General features: G+C 35.5%; 1 protein-coding gene and 1 long non-coding RNA gene across 3 annotated transcripts; both read right to left on the reverse strand.

Moving 5' to 3' along the window:
* Window positions 1-1,237: 1,237 nt before the first annotated feature.
* On the reverse strand, window positions 1,238-18,866 carry LOC126925339 (neprilysin-1-like). Of its 2 annotated transcripts, none has more exons than XM_050740761.1 (15): window positions 18,717-18,866; window positions 15,588-15,770; window positions 14,245-15,004; window positions 12,846-13,068; window positions 10,784-10,822; window positions 6,385-6,630; window positions 5,766-5,974; window positions 5,217-5,396; window positions 4,604-4,815; window positions 4,075-4,291; window positions 3,615-3,797; window positions 3,343-3,505; window positions 2,635-2,951; window positions 1,944-2,212; window positions 1,238-1,671 (listed from the first exon to the last, which is right to left on the reverse strand). In XM_050740761.1, exons 3-15 carry the CDS (start codon window positions 14,350-14,352, stop codon window positions 1,668-1,670), a joined length of 2,370 nt encoding a protein of 789 aa, XP_050596718.1. In that variant the 5' UTR covers window positions 14,353-15,004; window positions 15,588-15,770; window positions 18,717-18,866; the 3' UTR covers window positions 1,238-1,667. The 2 variants fall into 2 exon arrangements, with proteins under 2 accessions (XP_050596718.1, XP_050596719.1); XM_050740762.1 differs by lacking the exon at window positions 18,717-18,866 and adding an exon at window positions 17,400-18,077.
* LOC126925361 (uncharacterized) lies at window positions 6,709-10,777 on the reverse strand. The gene is made up of 2 exons (XR_007713895.1): window positions 10,451-10,777; window positions 6,709-10,204 (listed from the first exon to the last, which is right to left on the reverse strand). It is a non-coding gene; the product is annotated as an uncharacterized LOC126925361 (long non-coding RNA).
* Window positions 18,867-19,252: the final 386 nt, after the last annotated feature.

Consider the following 19,252-nt stretch of genomic DNA (forward strand, 5'->3'; position numbering starts at 1 on the left):
TATTTTATCCATCATATTATTATCTGATTTTTCTTCTATTTCATTACAGATATGTAGCTCTATGTTATTTTGGCCGTGGTAGAAATGATTCATTTTTATTATCACATTAGTAGCTTGTTTTCACCATTATTTTGAAGACGACACAGTTAGATATTATCGCTCAATTGATATTTGTATTATATATAATAATACTCTACATACAGATTTAATTTAACTTGATTTTGTAAGTTATATTATTAATCAATTTTTTTGTTCATATTTTCTTTTACAGAAATGCACAGAGCAGTTCCATTGGAAACAACATCGAATTTTCATCGATCCTAACACGCGTAAACTAAAAAATTGCAAATATGCGAAATTTCAATGAATTATTTAAGTTACATTGATTGTTAATTCATTAGTTATTTAAGGGTACTTTGTACACTGCGGTACAATTAAGCATATTCTATGTTACTGAAGCTTCAAATATAGAAAGCTGTACATTCATCGTGTAAATTGTATGTATATTGATAAAATGATTTCAGTAAATCAGCAATAAATTGAAAAATCTGTTTTATTCATTTAGAAAGCTATTCTAAATCACATAAACTCCATTAGTGGGGCATAATGATTTTTTGTGGCCATTTGTTGTATTTGCAATTGTATTTGTATTTATTTATTTATAATTTATAATGTATCAGGATACAGGATACACGGGAAATAGGTTTTAGAGTAATGGATAGTTTTACTTGTAATGTAAAGGATGGGGAATGGTGTGGAAACAGAATATGAAATATACAGGAGGATATGGAATATGGTTCAATAAATATTGCACATAGGATGTGGGAAAGACCATGTGGAAAATGTGCTACAAGATGGAAGATATGGGAAATTGGTATTAGATGTTGGGTATAGGATATGCAGTATGTGAGTAATGCAGCATGAATGAAATATTCTAAGAGATAGGAAGAGAAAATCATTGGATTTATTACCTACCTGTGTTCCTGTTGATGAAACAAAATTCAAGCAAAATTGCAGGGAAGAAGGAAGTAGAAGGTACTATAATATATTTTAGTTACCTTTGGTTCTACCAAACGACGAATGCACTATGTAAATTTGCATAAATATTCATAGTATAATGATTATTAATCAGCAGCAGTACAAAACTCTGCCAGAAGCAATGATTGTTCCTCCAAACTCTGTCTCTAAAATTTTAATAATTTCGACTGAAGGTAAAGAGAAGGGAATTAAACGTATATCTATTTCATCTTGCTTTGCTCTTTAATTTGATCGAAAAGTTTATTAGACTCGTCCACGACGAGGTGAATCACACATAAAGGATTACATACACGATTAAAACGTATCTTCTATATACACGACTTTTACTCATGAAAATTTTAGCCTGACACACGGTGGTCAGATTCTTTTCACCCTCGATGACTTCTGTTTAACTGGCACATTCTTTCATACACACGCATGCACACACTGTACTGTCAAGTATAACCCTCTTGCTGTGCTAGAAGACTCACACACAGTGAACCACGACGAAATAAAACTCTATAGTCTTTTGTGGTCCCATCGTGGTTACCAATCAATACGATGATTATAGTCTATTCAGAGCACTAGGCACCACAATTCCCAATTATAGACTCCCTTTGACCATTTTTCTTCTTTCGAAAACTCTGACATTACCTGTAATTGTTGTACAAAATAATATAAATGTAAATAGATGTAGTAAACGTATTAAAGATAAATGTTAGTAACACAAAATATTTTAATTCGGTAATATGTTGAATTAAAGAAGTAACTCTATGATAAACTTGTCCATTAAAATAAATTCTTTTAGTGTACGATATTTTGATTGCAAATTGTCTCGTGCATTAAAATAGATTTTAATAATGTACAGCATTTCTTGATATTTAAATTTCAAAATCATAGGAATTCTGAGATAGGAAAGAACTCACCAAACGTTGCATTTTTTAGTCGGATTCATCGGTGAGCCTGGAGGACAATTATAGGCCCTGGCAAAGTCTTCGCTATTGGACAAAGGTCCCAAAACTCTTATAGGACCCGGTGAATGAACGCTGCTTCGTATCTTCGTCAATGCATCCTCTGGTCTCATGGATCCACACCATATTTGTGCATAGTTCAAGAAGAACAGCTGATCGTGAGTGAGATTCACACCAGGAAGCATCGGTTCTTCACCGTGTATCGAAACCCACTTCTTATACGCCTGAAACGCAAAAAAAAAAATATACGATTCATTAAACAATTTTAAACAGAGATTTTAACAAGACGAACATACGACTCTACGTTTCATATTGCAAAAATAAATATTATTCAGTTTGCAGTAGAAATTGTAGAATGATTGGAAAGTTCAATATTTCTATTTCTTTATTTTTTCTACTGATCTTGTTGTTATTACTTTACTTACTTTATTTTATTTTTACTTTATTCTCAAGAATAATGGACATTTTATTTCCTATTTCAAAGATATGAGAAATGAGAAAAAAAAGAAGAAATATGAGAAAAAAATATGAGAAAAAAAAGAAGAAATATGAGAAAAAATATGAGAAAAAAAAGAAGAAACATGAAACAGAATAAAAAGAATATATGATAGAAACTGCAACAAATATATGCAATAAAGTAAGTCACCCTGAATGACTGTTTAAGTCCTCCATTATCAGCGATATTCTCTCCCTGAGTCATCCTCCCATTGATATACAGATCAACTTCCTGCAGCTTGTAGCGAGAGTACTGATCCACAATGCACTGGGCTCTTTCTCTGAAAGCTTCCACAGTGGCGTTGTTCCACCACTGCATCATGTTTCCATCTTTGTCAAACTGACGCCCTTTGTCATCAAAACCATGAGTAATTTCATGGCCGATTACCACTCCTATTCCACCATAGTTCAATGATTTTGGAAAATGCTGAGAGTAGAATAATGGCTGAAGAATACCAGCTGGAAAGACTGGAACAAGAAACATTGTTGCTAGTTTAATTAGAACACTCGAAATTTATTTGTCAGATTTAAATCTTATTGTATTAATACCACGTTCTAGAAATAAATTCTGAATGATTATGGGAACAGTTACTTTGATCAAGATTTAATACCACAATATTGATTTTAAGCTATGTTAATGTAATTTTAGCATTTGTAAAGTATATCTCAATTAAATTCTACATAATTTCAAGCAATATGGTATAAATAAATTGTGAAATATTTAATTTCCTGACTTTGGGGTTCATACTGTTGATACTTGACACTGTTATTTAAGAACTTGTTTTTAATTAACATCGATAGATATAAGAAAATGAATATGAAGAATATTTCATCTTCTGTAAATAAAGGATAAACTTACCAATGTCGTTTTTATTGGGATTGTAGAAGGCATTCACGACGGCTGGCTCTGTAGACCATTTGTCTTTATCAACTGGCTTCCGTAGTTTCTCTAGATTATGATAAGCGTCATATTTCAGCACAGCCAGTACATTCTCAAGGAAATGATTCTCGGTAATGTTCAACTGTAACGTGAAAGATAAGAAACAGATCGTACGTATAAAATGAAATATCATCAGTTTCATTGGAAACTCCATTTCTTTTTCTATGCATATTTATGAAGAGATTAAGTACCATCACGTATTCCTTCGAAAGTTCCACAGGATCCTTCAGGAACTCAGGATATCCAATCCTTTCGTTCATAGAATCAGCTTTGCTTTTAGCTACAGCTCTAGTTTCGTTATCCATCCAATGATTCTCAGCCAAGAGTTCATTGAACGCTTCTCGTATCGTACGAATCATCTCGAGTGCTGTCTCCTGAAAACCAAATCATCCCATACATCTATCTAACATCAACTAAAAATAGCATTATTTAAATTAACAATTTATCGAATAATATCAAATTAATACCATCTATATTAATTGTAAAAATTACTCAAATATTATATTAGCAGCTCACACGCAATGGTCTTTCATATCTTATGAATTTCTATATACATATATACATATACATGTATTTGAACATTTTCGAAATTGATGTTATACCATTTAAAGAATTACCATAAAACTCTGAATTTCTATATGGGAGGATTACCTTGCTCTCGTGATTGAAATTGTCACGAATAAAAAGTGCACCCACAGCCATGCCAAGCTTTTTGTTCGTCCATTCGACACATTGGGACCATCTGTCCCTCTCGCTCAGTATGCCTAACAGAATCTTCCGAAATTCGACTCTTTTCTGCTGGTACTCGTCGATCATGTGAGGCATTATCGACATCACCAATCTCCACAATATGTAATTATGTAGCGTTCTGTAAAAATAGTTGGAAATAAGATGTAACGTTTCATCAATGTCGCAACTAATTAATTTTCATTTTGGGTGACTATTTAGTCACCCAATTATAGTATTATAAATACATATTTATGTATTTGAAAAATTAAAAAAATAAAAAAATTAGAAATATCAGATATTCTTATTGAACTTTTTCCGGGTATAAGATAAAACATATTAATTTCATAACAGAAATAAAGATCGAAGAAAAGGCAGAATTTACTTAGAAATAGAAATTGTATAAAAATTAGAGAAGTGAACGTGTTGGAAACTTTGAACATTAACGAAATACCTGCGGTCCGTTCTTTGCACGATACGGCCCATTTGCATAAAATATGGCATGGCGTATGCCACAATCGGCTCCTCTTCTGTTATGGGTGAGTTGATAAATTCTTGAAGATACTCGCGCCATTTCAGCTGCGGAATTTCACGCTGCAGTTCGCGCAGCGTTAACTTCCGGTAAATGGCTGATGTATCGTGCCTATCAGCCTCCGCTATCGACGCCTGAAATTTTCATTAAAAATAACTCGAACCGTCAAACAAAGCAATACGACGTTCCTATAACACATATCGAATTTCTGACAAAATACGAAATTCTTCAAATAGAATTATAAATAAATATCGAATAAAACAGATGCAATTGCAGAGGAATCCCAGCAATTTAATACATCAAATCAGTCGATAAACGCATATTTTTAGCTACAGAGAAATTAAAAAAAAGACGAGTATTTTGTACTATTTTGTAAAATTTTGTACAGCTTGCTATTTTATTATTTCGATTCTGTCCGTATCAAATGATTGTTACGAATTATACGAAGCTTTCTGTAAAGAGGTGCATTCATACATATGGAGCGATCCGATATTAATAAATTATCTGTTGTGTCTTAAATGTAACACAGGCGTACATTTGCCAACTGTTTCTCCAAATTGATCACGCGATTGAATTCTTCAGCAGCGGTTTGTGGATTAGCACCAAGCAACACGGCAACGTTCGTCATATAGCGATGATACGCCTTAAGTTGAGCCTCGCTGCTCTTCTTCAAGTAGTAGTCCCTACTTGGCAACGCCACTTGCATCTGATCCAGCTGAGGAACAATTTATAGTCGTTCGATCATTCTTCACTTGCGCAATATTGCACGAACAAAAGTAACTTCTGTTTAAATTTAAAGCACGACATCAAGTAGTTCGTGTCTTCTTAATAAACAATTTTATATGTTATTTCAGTTACTGTAAAACTCCATTTATACATAGTTAATTGTAAAAAAAATGCACATTAACAAATATGTGGACACTTTTGATCGATAAAGATCCATTATGATTGAAAACTAAAGTTGTATTCTTTAATGGAGTTCCACTGTACGAATTTTATTATACAGTGCTCTAGAATGTACAACGTAAATCCAATTGTTATACTGTGCAGTCGTCGACCAAGGGACCTTACTTTGCCGGCGCACCTGGAGGATATTGGCAGAGGAGTTTTTGTCATCTGGACCGACCCACTGTTCTAGTAATACTCCCTCGTTGTATTCCCCTCGTAATCGACCTAATAAAACTTCGACGGGGTATGGCGGTGGCTTCCAGGATGGTCCAACCACCGCTGGCCAGCCGCCAAGAAATTTCAGCGTCCTCTTCAATGGCGCGTCACCGATTTTTCTTATACGAGCTGCGAAAATAAAAGACTAGAAACACCTTCCCAGCGTGGCAACAGTTTTCTTTTCTTACTTCGACACCAAATTCAACATTATGAGAAAAGGAAGAAGAAATTCTCTTAGAGAGAGAGATAAGAAGAAAACAAATTTGTTTAATAAGAATAGAAAGAGAAAAGTGTATCCAGAGAAGAAGAGAAGGAAAAAAAATTGTTCAATGAGATCAGAAAAGAAAGATGCTTCTCTACGAATAAATAGAGAAGAGAGAATTTGTTTAACGAGAACGAAAAGGATAGAGTCTTTGCAAGAAGAAAGGGAATTTTATTGGAAGGAATAATAGGAAACGAATTTTTAAGGATTGTTTTCAAATAGAATTCATGAAAATTGTTAGAAACACGCGATCGAAAAGCATTTTCGTTGTACCCACGGATGTCCATGCATGACTTGTAGAACATCTTCGCCTTCAGAGTAGCATTGTTATCGTCGGCGTTCGGTGATTCCTCCAGGATGCGTTTCAGAATCACTTGAAGCTGATTGGCCAGCACTTCGAACGTGCTGATCGAGCTTCGATCTTCTGGAATCACGTGACGACGATTCCACGTGCCACACGCGTATTGGAAGAAATTCACGCATGGTGCTGCTGTGCGATCCATCGCTGATAATAAACTGGCAGCTGAAATCGCACGATGATCGTATCAGTGGAAAGTTAGAAATGCAACTTTTGCTTACTCTACGCTATTTTGACATCCTAACCTTCCCCTGTTTCTGACGAACAGTGATTGTGAGTGATTATGCCATGATCGTATTCGTTCAAAGCGACTACAAACACCTAAAAAATCATCATAAATTCGTAGAAATCGTCTAAGAGTGATTTTAGCGCGACTATAAGCAATTACAAGGTGACTACAATTATTCAATACGACTATCTACGATTTACGCGTGAAATTAGATATTTACGAGCGAGTCTGAAGCGATCGAGTGTTATCGTAACGTGACTATAATAGACTATAACGTAATTGCTTGCGTTCAACAAATTGCTTGTTAACACACGTGTGTATAAAATGATTGTGTATAATGCAATTAGGGTGGTTATAACGTGGCCATAAATGACCGTAATATTATATGTGCGATTATCTCTGACTACTAGTTGATGGAAGAATTATTCACGGAGAAAATTTCTATCTAAGGGACATGGAATTTTGTTTTGAAGAGAGAAAATTCATCGAAATTTTCGTAGTCACGCGTTTACGCGCGGTCATATTGACGAACACGCTGATATTAAATTCCGAAGCTGATATCGGCTGCAGTATCTTTGCGCGAGAACGTCAAATTGTTCTGTCACGGGCAGGAAATTGAATTCCAGCGATGGCAACGAGAGAGACGCGTCAAAGGTAACAAGGTGAAAGCGTTAAAAACAAAAAAGGGAAAAAACGAAGAATATAAAAGTAAACGCGAGAGAACACGAGATTAAACGTGTAGGTGAGCAATCATTTTGCCATAAAGTCGTTCTGCGCAATCTCATTATCTGTCAACAGGTTGGTGCCGCGACTTTCTAACCTATGCGTACGATCTTTTTCACGGTATTTGACGCGTTCGCGTCTACTTCGCGAAAATTAGAAACCGTTCACTGTACGTACACACGTGTTTTTTTATAATACATTACTTTAGTATCGTGGACAAAAGGCCTAAGATATCGGTCGAACCGTAAACAATGTCGCGAGAGCCGCGGGGCATCGTCGGGTACATCAATGTGTCGTCGGTCCTTTCGAGTGGATAGTTTCGTGGAAAGGGCCTGCGTGACCCTGGCCACGGGCGTTTCGGGTCACGTGTCCGATAGGACGAGAAAAGACAAAGAGATGCTAAAGACAGTGTTAGTTGAGACGCCGGCGAGAACGAATGTAAAAGGCGTGCAGTGTGAGTTGAGAAGCGAGAGCGTGCGAGTGCAGAAGCCGAAGACTCTAGAGTTGTAGAGTTGCTAGCGTTGTAGAGAGATCGAGTTGTTGCGTTATAGAGTTGCGAGAGTGATTTGAGTGGAATAAGATTTTTGCAGTTTTGTTTAGTTCAAGTTGAACATTTATCGTTCTCTGTCCAATTAATCTCTGTTATTTTTATTTATCTTAATAAATAGTATTAGGAGAATTTTACAAATCGAAATTATCCTAATCGTATCCTTTTCCCGATACTACGTTAATGTAACAGTAAATTATTTTAATGGAAGATTTTTTTCCGAAAAAATTTTACTCGTTAATAACCGATGACGCATACGTACGTATACGTCGTTTCATACAACTACGATATATTTGTAACGCGTATGTTGCGCCATTATACGTATATACTAACCTTCCCATTTTTTATGAATACTCATAGATGCCACATTTTGTTAAGTTTCTAAGATAAATAAACTATACATGCACGTTCTAGAGACGAAAGTACTTGTTCCTAGATGTTAGCAGTTCGTAATATTGCTCGTCGACGTTTAAAGGTGTAATACGAATCGTTTAATCGAAACGGGTAATTTTACGGTCGATGAATGTACGACCAATCGAGCGAGGAAGATTTAACGAGGCCAACCGTGATCTCAGGATTGATTGCACTTCCGATAAACTATCTCTAACGAGTAATAACACTGCTCTAGGGCAATTTGATATCGTGTACCAAGGATTAATTAACCTTATATTATTAAAGTAATTATTGTAAAAAATAAACGGTATTTTTTTGGCTGCTGTAAAAATTACAATGTTGGTGAGTAAACCGAGGATTGTTATGCATTAGAAATATTTCAAAATGATCGTATTTTTGGAAGTGCTTTAACGCAAAGTTCCGCTTTATTGCAAATTTACTTGCTAAAAATTTACATTTGCACAAGCAACCTCGGCCCAGTGATAATTAACATGCACGCGAATAAAAACCTACAGTCGGGAAATGTTTTCCTAATTACGTTCAACAAACACGCAAGCTCAGACTCTTTAAACACTCGTGGTTGGCAAAAAGGCTGCTGTTTTTTAAGCAATTTTAAATTCAGGTCGAGCAACTTTTTTCTCCCTCTTCCTTCCTTTTTTTTTTTTCTCTTTGTTCACAGGGACCAACCACTACGAACCACTTCGTTACCAACCCGTGGCGCAGAGACACGGTAATTGTGAAATATTAAAAAAGAATTGGATTATATCTCGTACGAAAGCTATCTTCTGCTTCTCGAAATTTTAATTATCGCGAGAGATCGTTCGCTGCTCTTCTCCTATTTTTTTAATCTAATTCCGAATTGTTTGCGAGAGGAAACTTTGTTAATTAAAACGGGTCTCCATTTTGTTATACGGGATAATTAATAATACCCATAATTGTTCAATTAATTTCTAATAAATGAGAAGACGAATCGATTTCCCAAATTTGTCATGGTCTTCGCTAAATAAAAAGAACCACGGTAAACTAGAAAAAGAAGAATCTATCTAAATCATCGTATTACCCGTAAAAAATACTACAACCGTTTTTCGAAAGCCTACGTCTTAGAAAAAAAAAAAGGAAGAAGAAAACAATTACCATGGTACGCGACTGAATTCATAGTGCATATAACTCGCTGATTAATTTTATACGAACAAACGGATTAAATAAATCGAGTGATTTCTGGCGTGATCAGGGTGATTCATTCGGCTGATAAATAAACGAAAATTCGCTCTGCCTTCCTGTGTTGCTGCGAATAAATAAGTAATCAGGAATGTGGCCGCTTGTTCTGGGATTAGCCGCGTTTCCACTGCAATTAAACCGCACGATGCCGTATCTTCAGCGGGTCGGATAGCGGATTTCCCGACAAATGAAAATGCAATCGCAGGCCAACCTCTCGGTCAGCAGGCAATTCCATTGGGAATGCTTAATCCGATTTGTAGCCGTGTGTGAGAGGAGCACGCGTTTGTCGCGGGACAAACACAATTCCTACCGACCACCAATCAGTTCTCACTGATCTGATTTCATTTACCTCCGCTCGGATATTGGCTGGTGATATTTCGCCCTGTCTATGATCGAATACCCGATCCCCCCTCGTCCTTTTTTTCGTAGAAATTGGTTCGATATCCAGTTGGCCGTCATCCCAATTCTACGTTAATTGCGTTGGATATGAATGTTTGGAAAAAATCTGCGAGCTCTATGAATAACTAATATTTGGATACTGGCTTAATATCTGGCTTAATCTGGTCTTTAATATCTGGCTTTTTTCAATTATCTCTTCTTTTGTTCTTTAATTATCCGGAGAATTTTTGCTGTGGCTGGTATTCATGGGATTTTCTGTCGTGTTTGCAACGTAAAGAAGAATTTTTGGAAGATAGTTTTATTCAAATTTTGACATCGCCTGTCCTGACGCGTTCCTCTGTTATTCAAATGTTTGGAAAAAATCTGGAAACTCTATGAATAATCAATACTTGCATACTGGCTTAATCTGGTCTTTAATATCTGGTTTCTTCCAATTATCTCTTCTTTTGTTTTTTAATTATCCGGAGAATTTTTACTGTGGCTGGTATTCATGGGATTTTCTGTCGTGTTTGCAACGTAAAGAAGAATTTTTGGAAGATAGTTTTATTCAAATTTTGACATCACCTGTCCTGACGCGTTCCTCTGTTATTCAAATGTTTGGGAAAAATCTGGAAACTCTATGAATAATCAATACTTGCATACTGGCTTAATCTGGTCTTTAATATCTGGTTTCTTCCAATTATCTCTTCTTTTGTTTTTTAATTATCCGGAGAATTTTTGCTGTGGCTGGTATTCATGCGATTTTCTGTCGTGTTTGCAACGTAAAGAAGAATTTGTGGAAAATAGTTTTATTCAAATTTTATCATTACCTGTTCTCACGCATTCCTCTGTCATGCAAATGTTTGGACCTGTAACAAAGAGAATATACGTCCAACTAACCACTATCATCGCAAGCGTCCAAAATTTAATCCCGTTCTAAGGGATATACAATAAAAGTTGTTTACTGTTATCAAAATGTAAATAATTCAGTGAGAATCGTGTGCACAGTGTCGAGAGGAAAGGAAGCAATTTTCCATGTCATTAATACGGACCCACAAAGCAACATTGCAACGTCAAGGAAAAACAATTTTCTGCTTCCATAAACTTTCATAAAATTTGTCGATGCTACTAAAAAATCACTATAATATTTCATTTTATCAGAAACACGGGAAACGATTAAGTAATCCTTAATGTTTGCAATGGTCTGTAATAAATCATTTATTAGAGGAAAGTATTATTATGTATATAAAAAAAAATATTTTTTCGAACCGTTTTTTAATCCAACGTTCATAGATGTCATTATAGTGATTAATTGTATCAGCGGCTATGAGGTAACACAGGCCTTTTCGAGTAGAACCTGATAACCTCGACTTGATTCGATTCGGTTGATTGATGTTCCCTTCTGACACGAGCTGTTGAACATTGAAAGTCATTTGCTGTTTCTACGTAATTTTTATGTAATTTTCTTTCCTCTCCGTGTGTAATCGTGGTTATAAATTGCAGATATCAAATCAACATTTATCAAGAAATTCCTCGAGATATCTCTACAATAGTATTTATCGATAAATCACTATATGAAAATATCTTTGTAAGGTACTAAACAATTGTCGTGGAAGTTGTGCAAAGCAAATGAAAATTGAATTTTTCCAATGACACCATACATTTTAAATCCGTTTTTTCTTTCATGTTACTGTCTCTATTGGTTATATTATTGTTTGCATTATACTGGGGAATTTCGTTAATGCTTTACTATCATGGCAGTTCACGATCTATTGGGTTGGCAACTAAGTGACACTTAGTTTCCAACCAGTAGAATACCAGTAGAATTCCAGTAGTTTCCAGTAGAATTGCCATAATAAAAATTTGGTCAAGAATTTTTATCGTTAATTATTTATTAAAGCGGAGAGAACTATAATTAATTGCAATCGACTAGAGAATTCTAGTAATGAAATGCCTGGTGTGGCTCTGTTGTTGAAAAAGAAACTTTTCTTATTAAGATGTAAGATTTATTTTCTTTGTATAATAAAGGAGAAAAATAGTTTCTTCGAGTAATTTCACGCGAGGACGCGCTCTTTTCCGCAATCTTCTTTTAAAAGTGTCTCATCAACTTGTAATTAAACTCTGCTGAAAGAAATTCTTGCGGGAGTCAAGATTGCAAAGAGATTTGTGCGAAAACGGTACAAACTTTTCAATGAAAGCTCCTAAGACTTTGTTCTTTGTGCTTCGACGCATTGTACCTCTGTTTTACGTTGCTTTCAAAAAAAGATTTATACTTTTCTAGAATATATTACACTTCGATATACGACGTCATATCTATATTCCGCCATTTAAACCTATGTCTATATATTAACATCTAACCTATTTCGAACCATTTTTAAATATACACATTAAGCTATTTTCATACATAACTCCATGTTCAATTTTTATACTAAAATAAGATATACCAAATATAATATCTCTGTTACGCTAAACTAAAAAATAGCTTATGTAAACTCTCATCAATTTCGCTTCAATCCTCTGTAACACTAACCCAACCATTTTAACACCAATGTAACTAATTTTAATTCCGGATCAATCTACCAAGAACAGCTTAAAACCAATATATTGCAACATCTAGCCACTACACTAGCGCGCTCTATGCCACTATCTACCCTAACTCGTTCTCCGTCGCGCTCGATCAAACGCTAACTCACTCTAATTCTACGTGCAATCTTCGGATCAACTCAATAGACTCGTATTGCTATTCTTCGACACCTAGATCCCACGTCAACGCGCTTCACACCTAAATCCACGCGGAGTACAGCGTATGACAGTGGAGCTGGCCGTTGTCAGCCGTTTAATTAATCACTACCATCGGAACTAATCGTGTCATTTAGGGCTAATTCAACTTACGGGGCTCTTGCACGCATTCGCGGCTCGTGTTCAACGCCAATAGCAGTAGTATAAAAAGACAAGTGGCAAGAAGAGTGACGGCGAGCACACCGAGCAATTGCTGCCTGTTGGCTGGCCCTCTTCGTCTGATCGACGTCGCGCGCGTTATTCCGAGAGGCTTCCGATTGTTTCCTGAATGCTGCAGAACCGTCGTCGTAGTGTTTCCACGGGGACCATAAGTCACCTGTGATGGAAAAGATGTTAGACGCCTCTATTTATGATTTATGTGTCGTAGGAAATTTTGCTTTTGCTTCTTTTGTGTAGGTGCGACACGAAGATTGATGAGGCTGTGATTATGGTATAGGAATGGTATAAAAATAAAACTATCCTAAAGAGGGGTATAAGGCTATACGAGGGAATCTTTTAGTAAAGATATCTTTGTGAGATTTTGGAAGCTCGGCGAATCTTTTAGAAATACTTGGATCTCTTCTTGCGACAATTTGGAAACTTGGCAACTTTTTAAGAATTTGGAAATTTGAGAAATATTTTAGGGTTGTCCGAGTGTTTTTCTTTATCAACATGGAAGCTTTGTAACTTTTTGAAAATATTTAGATCCGTCTTTTTGGGAATTTCAAAGCATTCGAAATCTTTTTGGAAAGAATACTTATTTATATTCTTGTAAAGATAAATTTTTCGTTTAATTCACGCAATGAGATTCTATTGAGCATTAAAGAACCCTTATAATAAGCTGCTATTGAAAATCGCGCCTTAAGATTCTCTTTCACACGTTTCGAACTCTCTCATAAAGGAATCGTCGTCCCAAAGAACCTCGTCAATTTCGCTTTACAAAACATCCCCACCACCACCCAGTATGTTGCCAATTATTATTCCATTCATGATTCTAATCAATAATAAGAATTCATATAAAGATTGTACTAGACCATATATTTTAATGCAACAAATACATTGGTACTGCCATTAACAAATATAAAAGAATAAATAGCTAAGATTATTGGTAGAATGGATTTTTATAGAAGAATAAAAGCGAGGGTGGTTAGGATATCTGCGAATTTGCTAATTTATGGTTTCACTGAGGATGGTATACCTGAATGATACACGTGCAGAATCAGGGAAGGTTAGGATACTCTGTGTATTCGTTAATTTATGGCTCCATTGGCGCCACGCTTGTATCAAAATATCCCCTCTCAAGACAATTAACAAGTCTAAATATTTGCATTCTCAAAAAATTAACAACAATGGAATAAATGAACAATACAAACCTACAAAACGTTAATCCCACAAATGAGCATTCTAAGGCCACAAAATATTAACCCAACAAACCCAGCAGTCGAAAGGACGAATAATAAATCATTTTTACCAAATTACTACTTCCAACCCCTAAGCAATGAAAATTTCTTACCTGAAGGTGATTAGTGGTAGACGTCTCCTGGCCGGAACCTCCGGTTATCTCATTCTGCTCGACGATTACGCTCGCCTTCAGGTATCCGTTGTTGCCTTCAGCCTTCATCCTCCCTTTACCCGTGCTACCGAATCCCTGGATCAACTGCAGTAGCTGGACACTGAACCGAATTTCAAGCGACTATCTGTGTCAACGACCGGTGTAACGTTGGCATCGCGGCTGCTCTCGATCCGCCGCAGCCAATCGACCATTGATCGTTGCTCAACGACCACCCTTTCAAACCTTCTTTATTGTTTCAACTTGTTTATCTTTGTATTCGACACTCAAAACAGAGAAGGCTAACGATCGGTCACTTTATCAGAAGACTCCTGCATACACTTTTATGGTATTACTTTACGATTGTGCAATTTTCCCTATTCCTTATCGACCGATGGAGAGGAAGATCTCGAACGACGATGTCTTTTTTTCTTTATCGGTTTTGATCGATGAAGATGTCGATGGTCAATTGCCAGTCCATGGTCAGGATGACGAAGAGAAGCCGAGGATTAGTTGGTTGGCTCAGGTCGGACAGCCTTTCTGTTCCGAAAGGATCTGTGACCGCTGTGCTACTGACGAGTACCACCGACACCTAGCACTCTCGCACCACCTCCGTTGTACCTGCCCCCTCCACTCGCCCTCTTCCTCACCCTCAACCCTCGATTTTGTTTACAACGAGAGTCAGGCGACAGGGGTGGGGATTCTGGGCACACCGTCGCCTTTTCTGAGGAGTTTATAGGATTTCTTGTTAGTTTTTCACGGTTCTTGATTTGTATGATTCTCGTGCTATGGTTATGGTTCCTATGGTATTTGTAAATGATAGTTTTCATCATTGTCTAATTGCCCTCTTGTCTGTAACTTTGCCTGTTTCCTTTCACTTTTATGAGAGATCTATAGAATTTGTAATTCTCGATTTTATCGATTTTTCTGGTAGTTCTGCGATTAATCAGATTCCTGAATGTGACTTATTATTCTTTATTATTCGCATCATTTTGCGTTCTTCTACTTGTTGATTCGTGATTGCTAACTCGTGTGATAATTTCTAACTGATACTTTCTATTAATATGATTTATTTATCTAAAAAATGATTTCCAGTCTACGTTATATGTAAAAAATATATCGAAACAGAAATAAACAAGTTTTTAAGAAAACATTAAAGATATAATAATAAAACCAACTAAATGATAAATCTAACTACACCCCATTCTATCGTATCAATGAAATGGTAGCCGTTTTTCATTCGATATTCAAATAATCGGCCATGGAACGTGGTATCAATGTTTCTCAAGTATCTGCAACCGTTTTACCTGGGGTGACACGGATCGTTGATCAGAGGGGTGCGTACATCGACATCGTCGTTCGCTTGCTCCACAAATTCACCCTCCTCCACGTTCCACCCCCCTTCCCTGCCCATCGTTCGGGACATTTTCGCGTTGCCAATTTTCTTTGGCTCCTTACAGAAAATCACGTTTGCCTCTCGACAAAATAGTCTGTAAATAAATAACAAATTTGTTAGTACAAATATAATTTCTAATGGCCCATTTAAACTATACTGACAATCTTCTTTTTTTTTTTTAACAATCAAAATTATTTTTTTTTTTCGTTGTACTAATAATCGTGTAAGAGATAGTTTGGACAGTTTTCTTAACGAGGATATCGAGCAGGGTGCTAATATATGAATAATTAATTTGAAGTTAGTCGCAAAATGAAGATACTGTCCATGCAGCTTTAGCATCGATCGATGTCTCGGTTTTTCTATTAATAAATCTAGTTTATATCAATTCATGTGATACGAAGTATGGTTATTTTAGAGTAGCCTAAGAATCTCTAAAGTATTTTAGTATTTTCTGCTTTTCTTTCTTCTCCCCGTCCTCTTTATCTCTTTCTAGTGTTATGCTAGTGTTATGCTAATGTTATGCTAGAAAAAGTTTTACATTTTATTTTCGAGTTATTCATAGAAAAATATCGAAATTCATGAAAAAGAAAGAGACTCTTTAGAGCATCAAAAATGTACTACGAATCTCGAAAAATTTGATATAGCTAATTAGTAGAATTTTTAATCCGAGAAAACCCGTGGAATGGCAGGTTTGTTCAACTGTGAAATCCTCTCGATCTATGGCTTTCTTGTTTAACACAAATCTTCGCCAGCCATACTTATCTCACTGAAACAATCTAAGAGCGACGCACTTCTTTGTCATTCTAAAATTACATAGATATATTTATTAAAATTTTTGTCAGTAAGTTTTTATTTGAAACATTTAATAATTATTTGTTTAATATTTTTGGAATTAAAAATTCTGTTTGACAATTTTTACACCTTTGCAGAATAATCTTCTATTTATAGTCCTGTACAGCGTATGAAAAATAGTCTGATTAAACTTTTAAATTATCTGGCTTTATCGAAAACAAAATGAGAGAGATGTCGTGTGCCAAATAGTGTTAAAAGCTACTTGCTAATTCAAGATGCATTCAACAAGCGGTTGATCAGGTTAACCGCGTTATTGATGAATATTTGCGATGCACTTTACCCCCGGAAAATCGAGGCGCGGTTGCGCTTCCAGTTAAGCGGTCGAACAAGCTGGGAAATTTTACGCCACAAATATTTTATTCGCAAAATAATAAATATGTAATTAACATCCTCGTTCGCGTACTTTCATTCTCCAGATAAAATTAATCGAATAATTACAGAGGGTGGATTTATTACATTTAAGATGAAATTTGTTAGATTTAAAATAACATCTTTTTTGTAAAAAAAATTCCGAGATCTATTTTAGTCATACTAATTATAGTTTGATCCATTCAATCTCATTTTTGTAAAGAAAGAAAAAAGATAGTAAGAGGATAATATAGAAAATAAGGGAGAGTATTCTTTGGATAATAATTATTTATTATTAAATGTATAAAAAGGGGCTCGTGAAATCGAATTTTCTGAAAAACATCAGAAGACAAGAAAATTTGGAATAAAACGTTCATTCATATTTTATATCATTCTTAATTAATGTCATATTAAAATTAATACAATATATTGAATTACGATGATCATAAATCGACGGGAACTGTACCTACGTTCGTATTAAACGAATTATTCATAAACTGTCATAACGTACATACATACGTACGTATATTATAGCAAAGGAAGTTGTTTTTTCACGTGAATTTAACCTCTCAACCATACTCTGTGTGTATGTCAAGTGGTTGGTCGTCGAAAACGTTGCGAAGTGCCTCCACTGTGAAATTCAAGCAGCTGAACGGGAGGGTGGCATGCTGAGTGCCACTCTCGTAAGCATTTCCAATTGTTTACACGATATCATGATGCAACAAGCGGCATCGCGAATTCAACGCGTTGTCCAAGCACCAATCAACACTCCGACGTCCGTTAAACACGACAACGAACAAATTAATTTACACCTTTCGAAATATCCGCCTGAAACTGCGTAGAAAAAACAAAGAAACTATCGCTGTTGAAGAACAACGACAAATTTTTGTCCAACTGCCAGATTTATCTGGTTTTACGAAAATGTCGAATCGGTATTTTACAAAAATACTAATTTTGCAACTTTATCGTAATTGACGATGGTCCTCGCATATTTCGTAATTTCTATGAAATAAATTTCGACGATAGAAAATAAACTTTGTACTTTCCTTTCTTAGCGACGGTGCAACTATTTTTAGGTTTTCGTAAATTTTTTTTTTCTTTTTTCTAAAAAATAAACAGGCTTATCGTTTGTAGGCTATTTTTCCGGGCGGAAAGCCGGGAAAAAAACGCGAACACGGACGACGGTCAATGTTGGACTGCCGATAGAATTTCGGCGCGACTGCGCGAATCGACGGCGCACCTTTTCTATCTTTTTTTCGCGGACACGTCGCACGTTTTTGAACGTTTTCGAAATATATATACATCTTTGCAAGATCTTAAAATAGCCGGCGAACTTGCCACAGGGAATCGAGAATATCTGGAAACTTGTTTCGTTCGATGAATTTCTAGTTTTCTGGAGCATTCTTAATGGAATCATTTAGAGGAAATGTGCCAATTGGGGCGTGGAATTTTATGGTGTTTGATTTCAACGACGTGGCTTTGATTTACTCGTTCGTGGAACTGAAAGGGTAAATTCGACGTCTTTCTTTCCATCTGACGAACTACCTTGAAAGTTACTATTTTCAAAATTGAAAAATTATTGATAATATAATTTATACAAAGGACTAAAATACCAACATAAAGTAAAGATTGGGGATTGAAATTTATGATATCAGCTTGAATCGTAAAATTAAGAAATAGGTGGAAATAAAATAACGTAATAATTGATAATAATAACTGATCGTTTCATTTAGACGAAAGGAATGACAATTATAATTGAAATAAACTAAGAATTTCGTGTACGATAAATTGGAAAAAAAGCTCGAGGAATTGTTGAAAGATTCTTCTTGAGATGCCTTACCAGCAAAACTGTTTCTATTTGTCTCTCCATTTATGTGGTCATTCTCTGTTGCTGTTGCTGCTGCGGCTGTGACTGCGTTTCACGAAGCTGTTGCTGGTACAAGTCGATATCAAGCATGCGCCGTCATTGTGAATTCACGTCATTATCGTAATCTTAAGGAATCATATATACGAGCCTATAATTTCCAAACTATTTACAATCTAATAACTTCATACTAAATTTCAGTACAAAAAATGTCATTTATCGTGAAAAAGATTAAATGTTTATTTCAATCGATATCCTGAATAAAAAGTTTCTTCCATTTAATATCTAGAATATCTGTAATACATAATTAATTCAACCATTTTATTGTCCCTTTATTTTTCTTCTCCTATTTTCCGAACGTTAAAATGAATAATTAAAATATAAGTCCCTCGCAAATATTACTATTTACTAATTTCGTATCGATAAAACGATTGATATCTAATAAATTGTTAAATATAATTAATAAAAATAGAATTCCAATTAATAAAACCGAAAATTCGAAATTTGTATAT

This window comes from Bombus affinis, chromosome 16, assembly GCF_024516045.1.
Source record: "Bombus affinis isolate iyBomAffi1 chromosome 16, iyBomAffi1.2, whole genome shotgun sequence".
NCBI classification, from domain to species: Eukaryota; Metazoa; Arthropoda; class Insecta; order Hymenoptera; family Apidae; genus Bombus; species Bombus affinis.